At 41.7% G+C, this 23,643-nt stretch overlaps 1 protein-coding gene across 4 annotated transcripts in view; it reads left to right on the top strand.

The window, feature by feature from the left end:
• ASB7 (ankyrin repeat and SOCS box containing 7) overlaps positions 1-20,869 on the top strand; it is a 313,217-nt gene extending 292,348 nt beyond the window's left edge. For 3 of the 4 annotated variants that reach the window (XM_078683104.1, XM_078683105.1, XM_078683106.1), the window contains one exon: positions 13,305-20,869. In XM_078683104.1, coding sequence (XP_078539230.1) covers positions 13,305-13,444 — 140 coding nt within the window. In that variant the 3' untranslated portion in view covers positions 13,445-20,869. Of the gene's footprint in view, positions 1-1,336; positions 1,540-13,304 lie in introns of those variants that run through there. The other variant, XM_078683107.1, reaches the window with a different exon arrangement.
• The last annotated feature ends 2,774 nt before the right edge of the window (positions 20,870-23,643 follow it).

The following is a 23,643-nucleotide window of genomic DNA, read 5'->3' as shown; positions in this document are numbered from 1 at the left end:
AGGCAAAGAGAGAGGATGTGAAAAGGTAGAGGAAGGAAGAACAAATGGAGAGGAATCGGAGAAAGGGAGCCGAGGGGGTGCGAGGGATGAGGGAACACGGCCTAGGGGAAGCTGGCTGGGGAGGGGGAGGAGAAATGCAAGGAAGGCTGTGTGCGGCGTAATTAGGGGAGGAGAAGCCGCAGAGCGCACGCTGGGCGAAGCCCTTTGATGTGCTCTGCGGCAAATGGAGGGAGGCTGATGCGCGTTCATGTTTGAACACGTGGTTCACATGAACTGCAGGAAAACGCCATGAAAACGCCAGCAAAAACCTGGTGGTTTCATGATGTTTTCGCCGCTTGAATTCTCGCTCCGCTCGATGCGCATGCGCGCATCGATAGGTCGCGAGACCTAAAAATAAGTCCACCTGTCGAATATGGAAGAAGCAGCAAAAGTTGTAATCACTTGGGATTCTCTTGAAATAGCTTTGCTGAGAATGCAATAACCGCCAAAATAACTTCCACACGTAGGCTAACAGAGCATTTTGCACACTTAGATCTTCTGATGGGTAAGTATGTCTAGTAAATGCCTAACAAAATGGTTGTGTGGGTAGGGGAAAGCAACACGGCCACACAGGTGGGGGAAGTAACACTGTGGATGGTGGAAGCAGCAGTGCAGGTGCGGAGGGTTGCAGAGAAAACAGGAGCGAGAGCAACTTAGAGCTAGAGGGTGAAGCACATAGGTGAAATAGCAACATGTGGAAGCACACTAAGGTGAGTGCATCACGGAGTGAGTGGAGGAGAAGCACACGGGGAGAGAGAGAGTAACACTGAGAATGGAGCAGGAAGAGAAGCACACTAGGGAGATACTTGGAAAACCCTTGCACTCTTGAAGAGTGCTTAAGACAAAAAAGTAGTTCCCTAAAAATGAGCAGTGGAAGGACACAAATAAATTGGGTATGCTCCAGGGGAGGAAAAGACATAATGTGGGCATGACAAGCCATTGAATGCGAAGCAGGCAAATGAGTGACAGTAAAGTCAACCAGTTTTAAGCAGTGGACGGGCTATAAGGGCCTTCCTGTTCTTGATAAACCCACAATATGTTTTTGCCAATATTTTTTTATTGGATTTCTCTAAAGCCTCGAACACTATACAAAAAAATACCCACTGTGAATCTTGTTACCACATACTTATCTTTACTTAATTTAACCAGATGCCCTCAGCTTCGAAGGAAGAACTAGAAATCCCAATAACAAAAATGCAGAATCTTGACCATTTTTATCTTTTTGAAGAGTCAAAAACCTAACGTTCTGGTGGTAATTTTTACAAATTATTTTGTCCACTTTTGCTTCGTCTCTTAGAACTCGTTAAGGTATTGTGTAGGTTTATTAGAACCTCTTATGGACTGGCAGAAACCACCGTATCATGATGCCATGGAAGGCCAGAAGGGTCATATTTACCAGAAACCCCAACCAACCTGGATGCAAAATTCAACACCATAATACTGACAATTAGACTGAGAAACTACCATCACAAATTATAAATTCAGCTATATCTTGGTTGTGGTGGCTCTATAGACTTGACAATATCAGATGTGTGAACCACCACTAAGATATCCCTGGAAGGTAAGTTGATCATCCCATGCATTGTTTATGTAGACAAAGAAACTGTGGTTTGGACCTTTATTGAGAAAATCCTTGAAGTACTCGGATATGGAAGAAATCTGATGGTCTGATATATTCGGATCAACCCTCTTGCTAAAAGAGGATATGATATCTCCCTTTCTGGTGTTATCAAAGTACAAGGCCACAAGATGGGTGCTCATGATCCTTGCTCTTATTTGCAATTGTCAGATAAACTCTGCAGAAATCAACAGGCGCAACAATCTAAAAGTTATCAAATTCAGAGCAGCCAGCCATTATCATTATATGTTTAATGGTGTGCTCTCCTTCCTAACCAAACAGAAATTCCAGCTGAAACTCTTATTCAAAGTGCGTATGAAAGTCAGAATCTGAGTTTCGTTTAAAGAGAGGTTGTTTACTGTGCATAGAAAGATGGACAGAGTTGAAAAGGGATATTTAGCACTTTTAGGCACAACCAATCATGGATCCATAGCCATTTTAAACAACATTTAAAAAGTAATGGTGCCTTCATGTGGGTGGAAAATAAGCTGTGGTTCTTAAGGCATCTCTTACTACTTTGCAAGGTAGAGTAGCCTATCCCAAGAATATTAAATTATAAAGATTTACAAATCCTCTTTACGTCTGAGCAGAACTGTTAGAGACTGGCTCGTCTGCTGTACCATAAGTAAGACAGGCCTAATTAAATGAAAGTCTGATAACTGAAGTGATCTTGAGAACTGGATACATTGTCACCAAAAAATATATGTGCCCCCCTGATTCCCCTTTAGCCCACTACAGAATCCAGGTTTCACTCCTGTGCCTAAATGGCAGGAAAGTAGCCATTAGAAAGGATGAGGTAGATGTAGCAGAATATTGTCTTAACTTAAGAATGGAAGATGATATTTTGGTGGGATATAAACTGAAATGCTATAATTGTGCCATAAGGGTTTCTTTAATTCAGCCATATATTAGAAAGAGGATAACCAGACACCTTGCTACATTTGATTGTATTATACAAACATCTGGTTCCTTAAATGACTTTATACCCAATAACCTGACAAAAGCCCCAACAGTGAGCAAATGCCTTTGCCAGGTGCAATCATTAAAATAATCAGTAATGCAGCTTGACATCATTGATACATAAACATTCATCTGCGTCTTTGTTTGCTGGTGTATTGTTGCATTCGGATTTCCAAAGTACTTGAATCAAGTGAACATCAAGAAGAATGTTGTAATTAAAACCACTATTACCATGTGACTTTTGTCAGCACTAATCTATCTTCAGTGTTTTCATTTCCTAAAAACATACCCTAGCTATATGCTGTCTTAGAGCATACCCTGTTGCATCCACTGCCTTACCTCTGTTATCCACTGTTATCATTTGCCCACCGCTGTATCACCAGACCCACTCCCAAACCAGTAATTTTTGTCTCTAGCCACACAGCACTTCCATTGGAGTAGGCTGATCTCATTTCAGCGCCCAAATCTTAATATTTTCATTTTGTTGTCGGACTGCATGTACGTTTGAGTCTCCCTTTAAAATTGTGTCCATTGAATCAAGCAATGCCTGGCCAAGAGGAAATAGTCTGGGCAAATGGAAGGAATTTAGGCATAGAACAGAGTGGTACGTACCCCCACATAACTGAAAACTGAAATATACAGGGTGAAAAAAGGCTGAAAGGGAGAAGAATGAATGGTGAGAGTCTAAAAGAACAAGCATTTACAATGCAATAGGTCTCGCAGCATTAAAGTTTGAGTTATTGCCATTATGTATGACAATGCCAATAGTTTTTAACTTTTGCAAATGTGACACCTATAGCATTTCTATTGCAATTTGTGTTGTATTTACGTGACGTAGATGTATTGATATTACAAATAACAATGGCTTTTAATTTTTTTAAATAATTAATACTTAAATAAGTTATTGTAATTTATAATGACAATAGCTTAAAATTGTGTAAATATCTTTTGTAAATTAGGTGCCATGCTTACCAGTAAAAGGCTGGCTCTAAGGGAGTCTGTTTTCGGTAAGAATGTCAACAGGCACCAAAGGCATGCAGCTGCCGTAGATAAAGTGCGGCGGCAGTTGTGCCAATTTTAATTTAAAAAATAAAATCATGATTCTGGGCAAATTAGTTGACCTCACTGTGCATAAAATTGTAAATATGTGTGGAATGTAATGTGATTGTAAATATATAAAATGTAATATCACAAATGTGCAAATGCTCTGTTACCAACCATGTGGGTTTTCTGTAGATCCATACAAACATACGTACATTATCTGGGGGTGGATGTGGGTGGGTGTGTGTGTGGGGGGATGTGTGGGGGTGGGGATGCGGGTGTGGGGGTGGGGGGTGAGGATGTGTGGGTGTGTGGGGGTGGGGGTGTGTGTGTGGGGGTGGGGTGTGGGGATGTGTGTGTGTGGGGGGGTGGGGATGTGTGTGGGGGTAGGGATGTGTGTGTGGGGGTGGGGATGTGGGGGTTGGGGTGGGTTGTGTATGTGTGTGGGGGGTGTGGGGTTGTGTGTGTGAGAGGTGGTGTGTGTGGGTTGTGGGTGGTTTGGACTAGCTCGCTGCGCTCACCCGCGTTACCGTGTCCCTGAAATTTCTTTCGCAAAAAGGTGTGTCACCAACATGAAAAGTTTGGAAAGCTGTGATCTAGAGCCGTGCCACACAGCATCTCACAACATCACATACTTGCATATCCTTACCACAACATGATGCAGCCAACATTCCTAAACATTTAACAAACAGAAAATAAAGTTCCTGAGGCGTGTTGACTACCACAAGGCACAGGGGAACATGGTCAAGGGAATGAATGTGATGTGTCAAGCACAATCCAAAACAATGAGTAGGCTGTGACTCTTGGCGACTTGAGTTTTGTACATAAGACAGTGATTCCACCATCATCGCAGAAAATCCAAAGATCACCGGCTGCACTGCTGCAAGCGTTTATTAGAGAATCTCATATCAAGATGACCCATGGGCAGACAAAACATACACTGTATAAAGCATTTACACGAATAATAATTTAATACAGCAACAGTTAACACATAAGAAACACCACATAAAATTGAACCACTTATCATCATAAAGCCAATCCTGTTTGAGAAGTTAATGTTAACATGCTAATTTTTAGGCACATTTTACACGTTTATATTTTCCTGTATGATTCTTAGGTGCAAGAGATGGATGGGACAAGGAGTGTCTAAGGAGCAGAGTTCTCATTTGTTGTCTTGGTTATGTTTATCTTGTCCTGGTATGCTTTTCACATCCGCTCTTATCTGTAACTAAGTTTGTAACTCAGATGTTGGTATCAGTAGGAAGTGGCAATATATAAATAGGATTGGACGTGGTATAAAACAAAGAAATTTACTGAGAAACAGTAGAGACGATGTATTGCAAATGGTCTGGCTGTGAGACCGATCTCCCTTTTCCTTGCAAGAGGCATCTCACTATGCAGTATTTTAAGGCAGACTTGTTAGTGAGCTAGCTAGCAGTTTCTAAAGAGACTCCCATCTCCATCTACAGGACACAGGCTTCCTCTCAGACTTTGCAGTTTGGGGATAACGATGGTGATGGAAAAGCCATTTAACATCACCGCAAGACACTGAAAATCACCCCACATAGTGCCATACACTACCCATAACCTGCCACACAATCTCTGGCCAACCAAGCTTTAGCTAAGATGTGGTAAGACCTTGGTGTAAGCAACCGTGAACTGGTATCAGCTCTTTACTTGTTGATACAATGATATTTAATCCTGTTGGTCATGTAGAAATATATCTTCAAAGGCACTGGCAGTAACATCTCTAAAACTAGAATAATGAAGAGTCAACTATCAGCCAGGTTACCCAGCCAATAAGGTAAATAAATGATATCCAGTTGTATTTGTATTTCTGACATTTTTGTAAAGTGAGTTAAGGTCTCAGATAAGATGGGTGTGGTATTTAAACAAGGTGTGAGTATTTATAATCAAGTAATATTTTAGAAGTCGAAAAAGTATCCAACCTGAATGTTGGTTATTGTTCTGCTACACTGAGTCCATAAAGTGCTCCACTGATGCAGATAGCTACCTGTCATTGGGCCGGATCTAACAGCATTGTGTCAGGAGTTTCTGAGTATAGAGCAACATCCTCTCAGTGCAGTTGTAGATAGTACGTCAGATTATGGCTCTGGCTTGTTATTGAGTTCTGCAGTTCCTTTTCCTGTCTTAAAATGTAATTCCGCATGGTGAATTACATGCAAGAAGAATTTGAAAGCAAGGATTCCGAAATCTTATGTGGACTGTCAGGAGCATTTAAATAGGTCACTCGTGAGTGCCCAGAAGCCAATGTGTAGCAAGATGGAAATGACACTTCCGTGTTGCAGGGTTTGGGTGAACTCGTTTCATGCTTTCACTAGGCAGAAGGAAGAATAAGCAGCTGATGTCAAGGACATGACCTGCAGGTTTATGAAGAGATCCAAGGTTATTCTGTAACCGAGAACCTCCTGCTTTGAGGCGGGCGGTACAGTAAAATCACCGAGAACGACTAGGTCATGAATTACCACGTACGGCCCGAAGGAATGCCGCGATCAGGTGCGCACGGCAGCATGTTGATGTCTGTTGCTCATGGGAAAAATTATAGATCAAGCTGTGGGGTTTTTTTTTCACGGCGGCGGCGCACTAAATCAAAACCATCGCTGACAACATATGTGAGATAGACATCACCCGACATTGCGTCACAGATAATGACGGCCTAGGCTTTCTCCAGCTGAAGGGGTGGGGAGAGGGTTGATTGAATACGAAAAATATGCCACAAAAAGCCGCTCCCACCAAAATAAACCGGAAAGGGAAGAGACGAACAAATGGCATTTCGATTAATAATAAAAAATGATGACAGTGGGATACTGTAGCTGTGAGGGCTCAACCCAAGGCACGCTTCTCCAGTTATGGCTAAGAGGGCGTTTACCAGAAAGCAGTATTTGGGCCTTCACATACACATACTTCGAGACCAGCCGCTTTTAGCATTTCAACCCCGTAGATTAAATAAACAAGGAGTGTCGTTGTTTTCATCAGGCGCGCAATCGTCAGCCTTGTCCCCTTCACATTGTCCCGTCTCTATTTTTATCTTCTCGGGACCAAGATTTGCTTCGTGTTCACAGACCAAGGAAGGCTGATTTCCTTTGGCTCCTTCCCGCTGCGGGGCCGCTCCCCCTCCCTGTTCCTTCGCCCCGGTGCTGCAGTGTGAATCAGAAATCAAAGCCGCAGTCTGCGTCGTCCGGCGGAGGAGGGGGCGAGGGAGGGCTGTTGTGACGTTAGCCTCGTTCTCGGAGTCCATTGGCCCGGCCTCGGATGTTCCGCGCGCTGGAGGACGGACATAATTCACGGTGACGCGGGACTCTCATGCCCGAGGGAGAGCCCCGCGGAGGCTACAGAACACCGGATTGGCGGTAAGTGGGACTCAGTTGGGGGGCGGCGCGCTCGTGTGTGTATGTGTGCGCGCGTGTGTGTGTGTATGTGTATGTGTGCGACGGCAGGGGGGTGTCTCTGTATGTGTGCGTGCGTGTATGTGCGCTTGTGTGTGTCTCTGTGTGCGCGCATGCGTGCAGGGGGAGGTGTGCCTGTGTATGTTTGCTCTTCCCAGGAGACAGGAGATGGCCACGGCGAGCGCGTTCTCGCATGCGCGGCCCGCTCCGATCGCCTTTTGCAAGATGCGCGCGGGAAGCTGAGTCGCTGACAATAGGTCTCTTAGGAGACCGCGCTTTCGCGCGGTTAACGCCACGAGACCTACAAAAGGGGCACGTTGAAGATGACTCCACATATTACAAAAAGGAAAAACATGGTATAAGCTAGGAATCGAAAAATGTCAGAACCTTTATAATGGAGTGGTAAAGTCCTGGCCTTGAAAGTCCCTTATTTGTTTAATAATTTGAATAACATGATGATTTATGAAGCTTAGTTGACACTGCTGAATCGAGAACTTCCTCAAACATCTCGTCCCTCAAACCTTGCCCCAGAAATTATCACACACTTTAAATTGAGCTAGTTTCCCCACAGTTAATAGCCGATATTTTCATTCATATTCTCAACTCTAAGCAATACTCTATTTACCCATTGTGGGGCCCATCCACTATTCTTTCTTCTGTTGTCTCTTGTAGATAAGCTTCTCTACTGCACACTCCAAACCATGCCTATACTTCTTTGACGCCTTCTGCCACGGAATCGATACTTTGTCTGCTCTCGTTTCTAGTCCGCACACTCAGATTTTGGAGCTTTACCCGACAGCTTGCAGCTAGTTACCTATTTTACCTAGGCATTTAGGGGTGTTTGAAAAGTGACTGTTGGGCCTAGATAGTTAACTTAATGGACTTATGTTGAGTGGGTGTCTGCAGCAAGAAACCAAAATCTTAAATATAATTCAAACCTTGGAACGAAGGATTCCATCCTAGTCATGAAAATGTTTCAATTCCTCAATGCTAAATAAAAATATTTTATCTTTAAATCGGATACCATTCTCAAACCAGGGTTTGTTTCAAGAGGGCAAAAGAATCCTAATTATGTTGCATCCCTTTTGAGTACATCCTTATGCACCCTAAGACAGTCCGGGAGGCAAAGCTGTGCGTCGCCAAGCATCTGAAGAAGTAAAATCTTTCGTGTGGCTCCATCTTCAGGTTGCTGGTGTGCGTGCGGTATCATTCATGGGCTTGTCCTCCAAAATCAAAAAGAAGACGCAAAAATAAATAAAGCAGGATGTTTTCTACCAAGCCACGTGAAGGTGTCACGATGTTAACAGGTCTCTTCCAGGATCCCTGAGTATTAAACAGATCCTCAAACTGATCCCAATGCACGCAGGGTTTCCTGGGCCATCAGAGATGCTGCAGCAAATGGGGGCCTTTAAAGACACCATGCTGCAGATTTTCTCCACTTTTCCTAATCCTTCTGGTGCACGTTTGAACCTGAAGGATCTGCAGGGGCCTTCGGTTGGCCTAACACCAGCAAGGCCTTCTCCTGGCCCTGACAGAACCCATGGATCCTGTTCCAGGTCCAGTACGGACTCTGGTACAGACTCTGTTACAGACACCTACGCCTACACTTGTGCTGGGTTGCCACTACGTGATGGCAGTGCTGATACCATTGGCACCAGAAGATCTGATTTTGGTCCTGATGTCCAACCCCAAACCAACTTCAGCCTGATCTCAACCATTTACTGAAGCACAACAAATTGTCATACTGCCTGATTGTGCACTGATGCCTCTACTATGGTGGGCATGCCCACAGAGGCTCCATTGTCTTTTCTGCCTCGGATTCGGAACAAGGAACACCACCAGATGGAGAGGATGATGGTGGGGTTGAGGTTCGTGATCTTCCCCTTTCATTACAATGATGAGAATTTCTATGCAGTCTGCCAAGAAGCTAGTGGGCTTGATACCTCCCGTTATATAGGGTTGGATTTACCACTTAAGCCACCTATTGGAGAGAGTATGTAATTTGCGGTTGTTGTTTTAAGGGCTGCTAATGTCCTGGATTTATAGTTTCTCTATCGAGACTGACTAATATTCTCTACGAAATTCTACACCCAGGGCCTGCCAGCATCTTCCCTTATCGAAGCCCTCATAGATACTTTGATGGTCACTTTGCCCAAGCCATGTTCCTACCTGAATGACTGGTGGATTTTCAGGGTGCGGGGGATGCAGGTTTGTCTCATAGGTATGGGCCTGTATATCTAACGCCTTTTAGGCAATCATTAAATCCTATTCTGCCCTTGAACATTTTAAGGACAGCAGAGCTATGGTACACTCCCTTGGACTAATCACACCTACCAAACCGTTCCCTCGTCCGTTGCAAAAATGTCTTAGTTATTCCAGGTGGTTGGCATACAGATGGCACCCCACAGCAGTCTCCTTAGTACTTTCAGGGCTGCGGACGGGGTTCTAGCAGATATCACGCAGGCGGTTGCCTCTTAGCTGCTTTAGCTTGCCATTAGTGGCACACACTCATCCTGCGGAGGGGCAGGATTCAATGTTCATGTCTAATAGATGGACCATATAAAGGGTAGGGGATAGCCTTGCTGAACAATTTGTATCGGCTTCACCACATTTTAACTCTACATTCAATTACATTTCAGAGGAGCACCTCGCCATTCTGCTGCATGAGGTGCTAGTGTTGCTTTCAACGGGTATCATCAAGAGGATCCCGGACTCTGAAAGAGAAAAGGGTTGTTCATTTCTTTATTCCGCTGTGCTGAAAAAGAAGGGAGGCCTCTAGCCTATATTGGACCTGCAGAAGAATGAATTCAAAATGCTCACATTAGCCCAGATTCTTGTTCCTCTGGATCTAGGAGACTGGATGGTGTCCTTGGACGTCTAGCTTTTATATACCCATGTTGCTGTTAAAATATGTCTAGGAACATTTCCAGTTCAGTGTTTCCCTTTGGCTCCACCAGTGCGCCTTAGTTGTTCACGAATGTGAAGGGCAGTGGTACACATTTGGCTATTGGGGACACTAGTAGTGTCTTGTCTCAATGAATGGTTGCTGAAGGCTGGCTTGCCGCAGTCTGAGTATTTGGGTGGCCGTTTTCCCTAAAGTTGCAACCATCTCGCCTTCAGGAAACAACTCAAGACCTGGCAGTTCGAGCAGTAGCATACCCCTCCCCCCAAGCGCCTTGAGACCCTCCCGGGTGAGTAGTGCGCTATACAAATGGCATGATTGATTGATTGATTGAACTCCTTTCAACGTTGGCCAATCCAACACTCTCCCAGCATTCTTTGCCTTTCCTCACCCCTTGAAAGAGAAGGCGAGGCTTCAGTCAATGGACCCTCAAATGTGCTTTAAGCTTTTACATCGATTGTAGCAAGGGCCGTTGGGTGGACAATCTGCTCTTCATGGGGTTCTCTTGGGCGAAGATAGGGAATGGTGTGTAGAAGAGGACTCTTGTCATGTTGGATAGTCTTCTGCATGGGTAGTCTTCTGCATTAAGATATGACAAGCTCTGGCCAAATAGCGACCTCTGGAAGTACTGGGAGCCCATTCCACTAGGCCTGAGGCTGGCATGGGGAGTGCCCGTCCTTGACTTCTGCCAGGCTGTGATGTCTGTGTTTGTGCACATGTTCATGAGGCACTAATTCCCTGACGGCCATTTCTGATGGGAAGGAGATTTTGAATATTTGGGCCTACAGGACATTTTGGGCTGAGTCCACTCCACAGACTCTCCACCTTTGGGATTTACTACTTTGGTATCTATTCTAAATAGATGAGGAACCTGCAGCTATAAGTATATCTCAGAAAACCCGTTTCTTACCTTCTATAACGCTCTTTCTGGTGGATGCTCTATCCAACTGAAGATTCTTCGCTGCCTTCCCACTTCCGCCACTCAGTGGATTGGCCTATGTTTAACATTAAAAACGGTTCCAAGTTAGGTATCTGCTAACTGGCACTGATAATTCTTTCACGTTCTGCATCTGAGGGTGTGGAAAGAGTCAAGCAAGAAAACAACATCCACGCCCAAGAGGGGCCCTAATATGAAACTCCGCTCTGTCATTTTACATTATCGTATGGAGCCAATGCTGAGCCGCACGGCGTCACCTATTTGCATGCAGGAGCAGTGCTGAAAAAATTCTGTATCCATTCTGACGCCTGGGGAATATTCCAAAGGCAAAAAATCTCCTGGTAGAGTATCCACCAGTAAGATTGTTTCCAATAGTAAGTAACTTGTTCTTTTATGGCATTGTCATTCCTTGTGTATCAGTGCACATACATTGTAAAATGCATACTAGTAATACAGAATAGTACCACAGCAGAATGTGCAGCATAATTGGACTTTTCTTTCCACTTAACTTGCCTTTTTTTGCTGCGTCATTTTGTCATACCTACAGCGTAATTTCTTTTTTTTTCTGTTGCATAATTACAGTGGGCACTTGTAATGAAAAAGCGGACTATTGCATAATATTCAAACCACCTGTGGGCGGGACAGCCTTTAAATTTCCTATCCTCATACAATACGATATTGACACCGTACTACTAATAAAACTGCACAGCCAATCACCACCACCAAGCTGGTGAAGCAATTGGCTGTGCAGTTTAATTGGCAACAACCAAGCAGTTTGGTTGTCCTCAGAAACGTGGCATAATACAAAATGCTTAGCTTTCTTTTCAGTGCCATTCACAGAACTGCTTTGTGGTCTCCCACCCCACTGGTAACTCACCATACCCCACCTCAGACATTATTGAATGCCTAGTTTAGTTTCCTTGTGGTTCCGCGATCCCATGGCAACTCCTCCAGATTTTGATAATTGGAGCTAATTGCTCCTCATAATAGGTCCTCTCTCTCACCAGCTCAGTACCATTTTCTTCCTCGTTTAATTGAAAGAAAGACTAAACTCATGATAACCTAACTCTTCTCCATCAACATATATAGTGGTGTAAATTTGTATGTAAGTATATTCCCTGTACTTAGTATTTCATTATTTACATTGTGATGCATGCATCGAGTCCCAATCACTACAAAATGGCACTCTACCCTTATGTAATCGGTCCTTTCTCTCACTGTTCGTATGTATAGCTTCTAGTACATCCTGTGTAAGGGCTGGCAATCACATCAGAATTTGCCGGGAAGTCACACGCATATCTGACAGCCTTTGGGGCGACGCGAAGGGCAACTACCTGTATTCACATCATATCAAACATTCATGCAGGCTTTGTTTACGCTTTGCCCGGACTTCTATGTGACTGGTATTTGCGCGGGCTTTTCACTCTCCATTGCTAACCTGGCTGGGGCCATAAAGCTGAAACCATAAATCGCCCCCCTGCCCACCATGAAGCTACATACCAACGCGGTCAGGGAGCAGCAAAACAGAGATAAGCCACCATCTAGCAGCATAGAAGCTGAACTCTGCTCCCCCCCTCAATCAACATGGAAGATGGACTAATTCGACATCCCCAGAGTAGAAAGAGAAACCAAACTCTGGAATCCTTGCATTTTGGCTGCCATCTTAGACTGGTCTCTCCCTCTCTCTCTACCTCTGTCGGCCATTCTGGACTAGTCTTTCTCACCACTTGAACTCACCCTTGGGAAACACTCATTAGGCTAATATTAACTAGCGAATGTCTGCCACTTTGCAGTATCATACCTCCAATCACTCTTAATGCACCGATAGTTAGCCCATATAGCATCCTAAGAAATACTACTATTAATTAGAAAGACTACTATTAATTAGCGTGTGAATGCCTTTTATTGTAGTACTATACTTCTATTTGTTTATAATGCACCGATCGTTAGCTCATATAGCACCCTAAGAAATGGCCTATTTTAGATTATTATCAACTAGTGAATGTATGCCTTTTATTGCAGTATTATACCTCTATTTGTTTTTAATGCACAGATCATTAGATCATATTGCACCCTATGCATGACTTATCTGATTGTACTGATTGCTTCTTTTGATTTATTTGTTTGATGATGTTTTATCTCTGAACTATGATCCCTCATGTACTCCTCCATGTAAAGCGCTCTGATATCCGCAAGGATCTTGTCCGCGCTATATAAAACTTTCAAAATAAATAAATAAGGGATGCTGCCTTGGGTTAAGCTCGTTTTCTGAAGAAAATTGCTGGGTAATTGATTTCCTATGACCCAACAGGTGGCTGGACATCGGGGCTGACATTCTCAATGTGAAAGAAAAGTTTGCTATAGTTATATAATATACAGGTTTTCTCTTTGTCTTTACAGGGCAACCAAGGAATTTGCAAGATCTGTGCCGAATTAAAATTCGTCAGTACATAGGCCTTCAAAGCCTGAAGCTGCTTGATGAGCTGCCTATTGCCAAGGTCATCAAAGACTACTTAAAACACAAATTCGATGATATCTGACTGTGCCAGCAAACATATTTGGGACGTGATATGGAGTGGTAGTTCACAGGATCAATGGGCTGCTGCCTTGCACAAAAGTATATCCTATGCAATTTCTGATTTGGATCGAAGTCAGAAGGCAGATATACACATTCTTATTTTCTTGGTATGAATGCCACTTGCCAGAAGGTCTTAATTTTGGTTTATTGGTCCAAGATTTCTGATTCCAAGCTTCCTGGTCCCATTGGTTGGGCTGTAGATACAATTTAAGCTAATCCATTGAAGCAGCAAAGACAAACTCCAAACCCATTCGTTTTTGTGATACGTCAAACAAGCTTTGAACTGCAACCTGAATATTTTCGATTCTACACCAGAGAGATGTTTTATTTTATTTATTTCACAGGTGGTAATGTCTACATGAATTGTAGTGGGCATGGTAGGTGGTTGGGGTTTAAGTAGACACATCCTTTCTTTTGAAATGTTTGTGAGAATGCAGCAAATATTTGAGGCATATTTCCTGTGATGACCATTTTGTGTTGAACCATCATGACATGCGTTTTCTAAATGTGTTACCATCTTTATGTTGGGACTGGACGGTTGATTTTTCTGTCACAGATTCAGCATGCCCTTGCCTTCAAATTCTGAGCACATATTGTGTTATGTGGATGTCCATTTCTTCTCTTTATGAAACAGCAAATCCAGTATGCAGGCTTTAATCGGGAACTCGCTCCTATCGACCAAGAGCAGGTGTTATTTGTTCCCTTTATCTATCTCAGGTTATTCTGTGTAGAAAACGTTGGTGGACAACCCAGGTATGGCATTTCCAGAACAAAGAGGCACTTCTAAATCATGTTTGACGGCAGGTGCTGTGTCGGCTTGAAGCAGGTAACTTTACATTTAGGTCCGATGCACAGTCGGTTTTACAAGGACTTGTAATCAGTGGATTTAGTTAGCAACTCCTTCACTTGACCTCACATCTTATTCAAAAGAGATGCTCATGAGCTGCTTTTTGTTGCAGTATGGGTCACCACTGTTTACCTTTGCACATGTATATATTTGATATTTATATCATATATACTTATTTATGGAATAAACCACTTTGGAGAGAATTGTTCTGTGAGTTATGGTGGCCACTCTCTTGCTTGTGTCCTTATTCATGATGGTTCCAATTAAAATATATGTAACATCTCGAGGTGCTTTATTCCATCAATATGGTGTGGACTTTGGAGGCTAATGTCAGGATGACGGAGAGGATGCTCATACCTCAAAATCTCTATATTCAATATCTTTAGGTCTAGTAGGTAAACCCTAGGAAGAATACCTCACTTTACTATCTAAGCCATCCTCCTTCAGAGCGAGAGAGACGGGAACGAGTGTGTGTGGGAGGGGGCATGATCTAAATCAACAGCAATAAACCGTTTACATTTGAACTAGAAAGGCTATTTTTTTCTTCCTAAATATGCTACCCTGCCGTATAGCATTTCTGCTCCGTTTCTGTTCATTACACATAACCAAATGGTGTCGTGTAGATAGTCTATTGTCCACCTTTTAACGTCTTAACATATGGTTGTTTTTTAAGCAGTTGGCCTAGTTATGCCCTTTTGAGCCTTCCTCACTACCTACGGTGTTCTTCTACAAATATCTCGTTGGCGCTTCTACATTCCTTTATTTAGCAAGCAGTACCTGGGAGTATTAGACATTGTGCTGCTTTATGAACCTCTTTTAATATTTTTGTGCATTAGAAGGAAGTACACTATCCTGTATGTAATTTCACTGTCCCCAGCAGTACCTATGGATTGCTTCTTGTTTTACACAGAGGCCTGTATGTTTATGATGTTTTTGAAACTCGTCTTGGGTATCACAGAATGTGCCTGCTTAGTGTTTGGCTAAATAGCATTCATGCTACAGATGACAGCTTTCCCTTTCCTCCTGTGTATCTACTGGCATTCTTACATATATTGAGCATGAACAGCAGCTCAGAGCATGGCTTAAATTATTTGACATTGATGCCATTGCAGTAGCTTATTCCCTTTTTGCTGGTGACATATATTTTTTTCCCTCATATTTATGATTTGTAATGCCTCTGCTTCGCATTCACAGCTGTGAAAGTGGTGGACCGAGCACAAGTCAAATACACGAAAGCTGCAACACTTTGATTGTGGCTAGAGCTTCGTTAGTGTGCAACAGCTCCTAAGGCTGTAGCATGTGCTAATTTAATTGAATTTATTGATGTTTAGTATCATTTGTTTTTCTTTTTCCAGTATTTGTATTGAAGAAAACACATTTCCAATTATTCCGCGAAGCAGTAACTCAAATTTGTATAACTCTACTTCAGAATACTAGATTAATAAAAAATTCCCTGCTTATCTGGTAGGAAAGGTTTTGGGCTGTGCCAAGTCTTGCTGCATGATGTCCCACATGGCAGCACGATGTGCCACATCTCAGGATGTTGAAGGTGTAAAGTAGTGCTCACATGTAGTGCAGTTGGGTATATCGGGCCCTTTACAATCCGTCGCTCATAGAATGTTGGTTAAGTCATTGGCTATGCATCTTGGCCCACCCATCTGAAGTCTATGCAGGACATTGAAGAGAACAAGAAGCAAGGCAGATGCTGCAAATCTGAATACGATCCGTACTTCCATCTCACAATGCCTTTCAAATTCCACACAGCTCTGTAAGGAGATACAATACAGAGTTCCATATTTAAAGATAAGATATTTGCCATTGGCAGTATATCCGTCAATAATTCCTCAAGTTTGTATAAGGCAGTCATATCACATAGTCCCAGATCAAAAGAGATTGTGTAAGACAGGGACACCTGCAACTCGTACGGATAGATGTAATCCAGAGTTTTATAGTTCACTCATTTATTTTTGATTATTAGTGTTTGGTTGTTTGGATTTCTTGCACATGGTCGCCCCTCTTTTATTGCACATTCTGATTGGGTAGAAGTTATTCCCACCTTCTGTGATAATAGTTTGTTACTTTTGTAAAGTAAAACAAATTAAGAGAAATTTACTTTGAATTGAGCAAAAAACAAGGATTTAGTGTAGCAGAATAAATTCTAAAACTGTTTTGCATTATCCCCTCACCAAATACATTATTCACCAGTCCCTCTCCACCCTGCTTTCTCTCTAAATACAATATTTACCAAGGCCAGTTCTTCATATTTAATATGATTTGGGGAGAATTCATGATGATTGTCTCTAAACATGGCATTATGTGCAAACCAATGATGGAAAAAAGCATTAATCACATGTACCCAACTCTATTTTTCTCACCTAGAATATTTTTTATTAAATAGCAACAACTGCAGATCCTCCATTCTTTCAAACCTAGTTCATGGTTTTCTTCCATGGCCTCTATTGTCATGTCTCCTGGACAGTTGTAGTGGAGAAAGCTATAAATATAGCTTTATTTTAAACGCCGTGCATGGTGTGTAGACACAGCCCATTTTACTTCATTGCGAAAAAAGACCGTTTCCTTCCTTTTTTAGTTGCAGAACTGCAACTAAAAAGTTTGTTTAGCCCAGGAGAGTGTGCTCTTTGTTTAGCATGGAGTAGTGATAGTGAGAAATTAGCATACTACATGCCTGATACTAAATTCTTGTAGCTACACACCCAGCCTTTACCTGTGTTTGGTGCTTGATTCTGTTTTCATCTCCTCAAAAAATCATTGTGTCGAGTTATTAATGTTTGTGGAACTCCCAGATGAGATGTTCCAGTGGGTTTAGTTCCTGGCCAAATAATGCTGGCCAAAAATTCCCAGCAGGTCTTCTGCTTATCTCTCCGCCCCTTCCCCAGCTGCACTTGGGGCCAGATTATGAGAAGATGTGTTGTCTATCTCCAAATATGATCCCACATCAATGCATGTGGGAGCAGGGGTTCGTGCTACTTCGGAATATTCATTATGCTTTCAACCCATCACCAGAAAAAGCTTATCTGGGAGTCATCGCAGAAAGCATTGTTCTAAAGTTGTTTAACAAACCAGTGATACCTCGCCTGAGGGAGCCATTGATGTAATATTAACTGGACAACGGTAAACCTGATTTTTTTGGACTTCTAACAGCAAAGCTCATAGGACATTTTTGTCAATTGCTAACAAGTGGGTAAATGGAAAGGCCTAACAGGCATAAAAACATGCAACAGTATTATTGAAAAAAAACACGACATTAATGCATCGAGGGCTTAACTAGCACATAAAGATGTAGAAAGAAACCCTCCAATTACAAGATTAACGATGAAATTCAAATATGAAGAAATGTGTCAGCCATTCAGCTGCCATAAAAAGCCGAAAGAAGATTTCAAGCAGTTGTTGATTCTTGTTTTTAAACAGGGTACAATGAGCTGGGTGTAATCCTTGCCTTGTGGCGTAATCTGCACAGCTTCCTTCTGTATGATTTCTGCTTACCTCAGAACGAGCATCTGGTTTCTCCTTTCAATGACTAATAAAATTCTGGTGCTACTGCTAGGAAAAACGGGTCACTAGTTTTGTCAACTAGTACATAAGGAGATGTTGGTTCCTAATGGATGTAAATGTGTTGGGCATATAGCTTTTCAACTCTTCTATATGTCTTTTTATTAGAAGTCAATGTATATCCATGGTATTCCGTTTTTGGAGTTCTGGAAATTCCTTCTTCACCAGGAACCAGTGAAATAGACATTTCTAAATAATACTTTAAGATACATTGGACCTTTTTCACCAGCAATGATGCACTTGTTTTTGTCCATATTTGCTGAATACAGAACATGCAGCAAAGCATTATGACGTTTGTGTCATTTTTCGCATACAGAAGGAAGGACTACAACATTGCTAAATCTGCCTACTGCGTTTGGTGCTTAGGAGCAAAAGCGGTGCAAGAAGATAAGTGTGTTTGTGTGTGTGTGTGTGTGTGTTTAAGCAATTTTGTTTGGATGGGAAACCAATTCGAACTATAGATTTGCCACAGTTCTTTTATGTAGTAAATAAAAATCTCTCTGGTTGGAGACTAGAATTGCAGTTATGTTATTACATTATTTATTACCGTTTAAGATTTGATCATCTGACCTTTACAACTAAACACTTTGTGCTACTCCTACACCATGCCATTCTCTTGTAAAATTCTTTGTTGATTTAAGAAAACAAGATGCTCTTATGTTTTTAGATATAGCTTAAAAATCAACTTGGATTTGACTGATTTGCAAGGTGACCACAGATAGTTTCAACAGTTAACCTCGTTTATTTATTCCTGGATCTTTGGTCTGGGAGATGTAAATATAGAGAAACAATAAAAAAAAAAGCTAAACAATAAACTAGCAGTTGACTAAATACTAGTTTATTTTTCTTTTGTATCTTAAGAAGGTAGCAGTGTTATTTTCTGCAGTAGTGGGAATTCTAGGATGTGTTCAGCTATCCCATGGAACATGTTTCATCTGTAGTAAAAAGCTGTTTCTAGACAGGGGGAAAAACTGAGGGGCTGGTCTCTGAAACAAGGCATGGTAACGTACAATGGCTGGTGGTCATCTCTGCATCCTAATCCACCTCCATTCCCTCAGTCCCTACACCTGATTCCTGCAAAGTCCTCTCAAGGCACGAGTACATGTCTTTCTGCTAGAGATTGCAAGGTGACTTCTGACACTTGGGAGTATCTCATCCAATTGTGAATAGTTATTTTTTTAATGCATCCTGATTTTTGTTATTTGGAACTGAAAATAATAAAAGAAAACCTACAGTTATCAGGAACACAAAATGCTAGAAATTAAACTCTTCACTCCCAATGTGGGCCAATGTCAGAAGCCTCTATTGTGCTCTTCATTCCACTCATGTCTGCCATCATTTGGTACATATGCTTTGTCCTCACTTCATGGGGCCTAAAAAGCTGGGCCTGTAACAGCTAGTTTTAACAGACTTGAGGGTAAATATTAGGCCACCACGTGAAAAGCATGCAACTAACACCAGCCAGCTCTTGGATAAATCTATCTCTCTGTACTTTATTTGAATATAAAAAAGCTATTGAACCATGAACTGACCAGGGCAGAATAGAGCCAAAGCCGGGTAAAACATCCTGGCTATAACGCAAACTACAGCCTTCTGACCTTTAAGAAGACATGTAGAATTCTGTAAATATTTGTTTATACATGTACAGCAGAGGAAACAAGGAATTTTAGATTATTTAAATGCCATTGTTTTAAACTATTCCTAAAATATGAGCCCAACTTTTAAGTTTAAAAGGACTTGAGTGCTTCATTGTTTTCACTTTTTTGTGTCTTCACACCTCATGTATGGAAAAAGGTATTGACGTCTATAATGTGGTCTAGAGTGGGCATTCCAACGGTTGCTAATGCACAGGTTTTACTATGTCATCTTAATGGGCATCTCAAGCTGCACCATGACCTTTTTTAGGGGGTCTCAGTGAGAAGATGTAACTATTAGCAATTTCTGTGTTGAGCTGGAAGCTTCTATTTTGAGAACAATGCAAGGTTGTATTATGATACCAGGAATGCACGTTTGCAGACTTATTTACCTGCTTTCCACATAGCAAAGGATGGGAAGATTGTGTGTTGAGACTGTTCAACAGTCACACTTGCATCTTCATACCAGGTACTGAAGCTTCCCAATAATGCCTCCTGTTAACATGTCAACTTCCAGCTTTTCCTTCTCATCTCCTAGGGTCTCTAAAACTGTGTCATTCAAAGAATGCGAGAAGATCTAGTTTCAGCCATTAAATCTGTTTTTTTGTTTTATTAAAGTCTTGAGATATTCTTGGGAATAATTCCTATTTGCTATACTCGAATCTCCTGTACAAGTATGCTTATATTTAATTGTGCCATATGAGGTTGTCTGCCTGCATTAACAAGAGCAAAACGTGTACTTCTTTGCCAGAATATGTTTTTCTTGTAGATGCAGGCCTATCATGGCCCACATGCTGAAAGCATATTGTACTGTGCTCATGCATAAACCGAGTATAAAACAACTGTTATGATTGAGCAAGTCAAAATGTTTGCAAATAAACCATATTGTGAAGTTTGGCCTAGCAATCATACACTCAACCCTTGCCAAGTTTAAACACTATATTTTTCACAACCTGCTGCAAACGGGTGAGTCTGAGTGCGCAGGTCCAGTTCTAAACCTTCCTTTGTGTCATGTGGAGTTTACAGTCTTTTCTGATTGGCAAGACTTGATGAAGCGATGGCTATTATAGCCATGGTTGCTATAAACAAGTCGCACCCTGGGCAGATATTATTCTGTTTTGTATGATCTGTAAAATGTAAACTGAATTGAGCAGACTCAGACATGCATTCCTTACCTTTGTTTGCAATATGCGGATACCAACTCTTTTCTTGTCTGTGAGTTTTGTTTTCTTCAATTCCATTTTTCTTTTGTTCCTATACTGCAATGTCCATCTTTTGTATTGTACATTTGCTTTGACCCAGTTTTTGGATTTTTACAAAAAAACATGGTAAACAATGACGACTCTGTCTTTTATTTGTCTTGTTCTTTGTTGGTTTCATTTCACATACTGCATTGGTTAGTTGATATAGATCATTCAAGTATTTAGAGTTCACCGCAGATGATGTTTGCGACCTCCATCAAAGCATCACCTTAAAAAAATGAACATATACACATATATATAAAAATACCCTTTCAGGCATAGAGTGACAAATAAATTATGCAAAAAAGAAGCAGAGAACTCTGGGTAGTTCTCAAGTTTAGATGGAAAGCACCTCCTGTATAGAGCACTCTCAACACCAGCGACACTCTAGATCTGCTCACCTCAAATGTCTGCTTTTCTATCAAAGTCTTTAAGCATAGGATTAGCACAGTGCCATCCACGCTGAGATAGAAAGGGACAAAGCCTTTGCCATTTCTACAGCAAAGTCTTTAAGCGTAGGACTACCACAGTGCTGTCCTTGCCGAGCTGTAAAATGACAAAAGCCGTATACCACTCCAGGCACAATATTACAGCTTTTAATTGGTAAAATACCTACCAAGCCAACCAGAAATGAGTAATAGCAACCCCTGACACTGTGTCGCAATAATTAGAGCTCTTCGGAGAGGTATTGCTTTGTCCAGACACAATGGAGCACCCAGTAGAAGTAAAAAAAAATACCCGTTGAGGCATAGTGACGAATACTATTTGCAAAAAAAGAAGCAGAGAACTTGTGTAGTTCTCAAGTTTAGGTGGAAAGCAGCTCCGGTATAGAGCACTCTCAACACCAGCGACGCTCTAGATCTGCTCACCTCAAATGTCTGCTTTTCTATCAAAGTCTTTAAGCATAGGATTAGCACAGTGCCATCTCCGCCGAGAGAAAGGGACAAAGTCTTTTGCCATTTCTACAGCAACGTCTATAAACTTAAGACTAGCACAGTGCTGTCCTTGCCGAGCTGTAAAATGACAAAAGCCATTTACCACTCCAGGCACAATATTACAGCCGTACATATGCGAGATATTATATATATATATATATATATATATATATATATATATATATATATATATATATATATATATATATATATATATATATATATATATATATATATATATATATATATATATATATATATATACCGTGATCAAGATCTCAGTGGTAGATCGAAACGCGTTGGTGTTTGGAGTGCTTTGGAGTTTCTTTGAAATAAAATGCTTTAAATGATCATAAAGAGGTTTTGTGGTGCGATCCAACTTCTTTTCTTCGTGGAGAGAGATTATCATATATATATATATATTATTATACCTCCAAGCCTCTGTAAAAGCACCCTGTCATCCACACTGCATTCCAAGGGCGAACAGAAGAACGGCACAATGAAATCCTCTACAGATCTACAAATAGAATGTCCAATTCAGCCCCCTGGTTCAATGAGAGCCTTAGGCTAGAGAAACAAAGCTGCAGACGGCAGGAACTCAAGTGGCGTAAAAACTATGATCCTGATGAAAAAATCCGCTACAAAGAAAAATTAAGTAAATGTAAACAAATGATCATCTGTCAAAAAAGTGCATACTACAACAATCAAATCGAGTCAGCACAGGACTCAGTTAAACAACTATACCAGGTTGTCACACATCTAACGGGACAAGATAAACCCACCACAAGAGAGGCTTCTCAATCTATGTGTGACGGTCTAGCTACTTATTTTCAAGATAAAGTTTGCAATATCTATTCCAAATTTAACAAATACACCACTTCTGTCACTAATTCAAAAACACTTCCTGATTCCACCAGCCTTACTATGGACATCAATAATAAACCCACTTTTCAATCTTTCGACCAGGTTTCGCCGGAACTAGTTTGCAAACTCATGATGACCATTAACTCGGGATCCCCAGACGATCCTTGTCCTCCTTCAATATTCAAACTAGCTCCAGATATTATCAGCCACCACTCACAGACATTTTCAACGCTATGTTCACATCGGGTGTTTTTCCATCAATATGGAAAAGAAACGGTAATCAAACCACTCCTCAAAAAAGTCACACTAGATCCCTCCAATGTCACTAGCTACCGGCCAATAGCATGTCTCCCTTTTTCAGCAAAAATTGTAGGAAAAATTATGAACATCCAGATTTCTGAATTCATAGACCTTAACAGCTGCCTCGATGACTCACAGTTCGGATTCAGAAAGAGTCATGGCACAGAGACTGCCTTGATTAAAGCGTCCGACGAAATCAGAATGATTTTGGATGGAGGAGGTGCTGCGGTGCTTATATTGCTCGACCTCTCCGCGGCCTTTGACACGGTTGATCACACCACCTTGATCAACCGTGTCACAGAAACTGGAATATCTAAGAGTGCCATCTCCCTTCTCTCTTCCTTTCTGATCAACCGGGAACAATCCGTGGCCATGGGCAGTTATTCGTCTTGCCCATTTGCTCTCCCCTGTGGTATCCCTCAGGGATCCTCGCTAAGTCCAACGCTTTTTAACATCTATGTAGCGGACTTGGCGAGGATCATCAAAGCTCATCGTCTAGCAGTAACATCCTATGCTGCCGACACACAGCTCGTCCTGGCAATTAACAACAATGGAATAGAAGTAGCCAACAACTTCCAACAGGGAATGCTTGCTATCAGCAAATGGATGAACGAAAATTGCTTAAAGCTAAACTCGGACAAAACCGAGGTTATGGTTTTTGGCAAACTCACTCCAATATGGTCCCCCATTTGGTGGCCACACGATTTCGGACCTCCACCCACTCCAGTTAACAAAGTCAGGAATTTAGGAGTGATTTTTGACAATAAACT

The sequence above is a fragment of the Lissotriton helveticus genome, chromosome 3_1 (genome assembly GCF_964261635.1).
Source record: "Lissotriton helveticus chromosome 3_1, aLisHel1.1, whole genome shotgun sequence".
NCBI lineage: Eukaryota > Metazoa > Chordata > Amphibia > Caudata > Salamandridae > Lissotriton > Lissotriton helveticus.
Note: the sequence above shows the minus strand (reverse complement) of the source record. Positions and strands in the feature narration are given on the sequence as shown.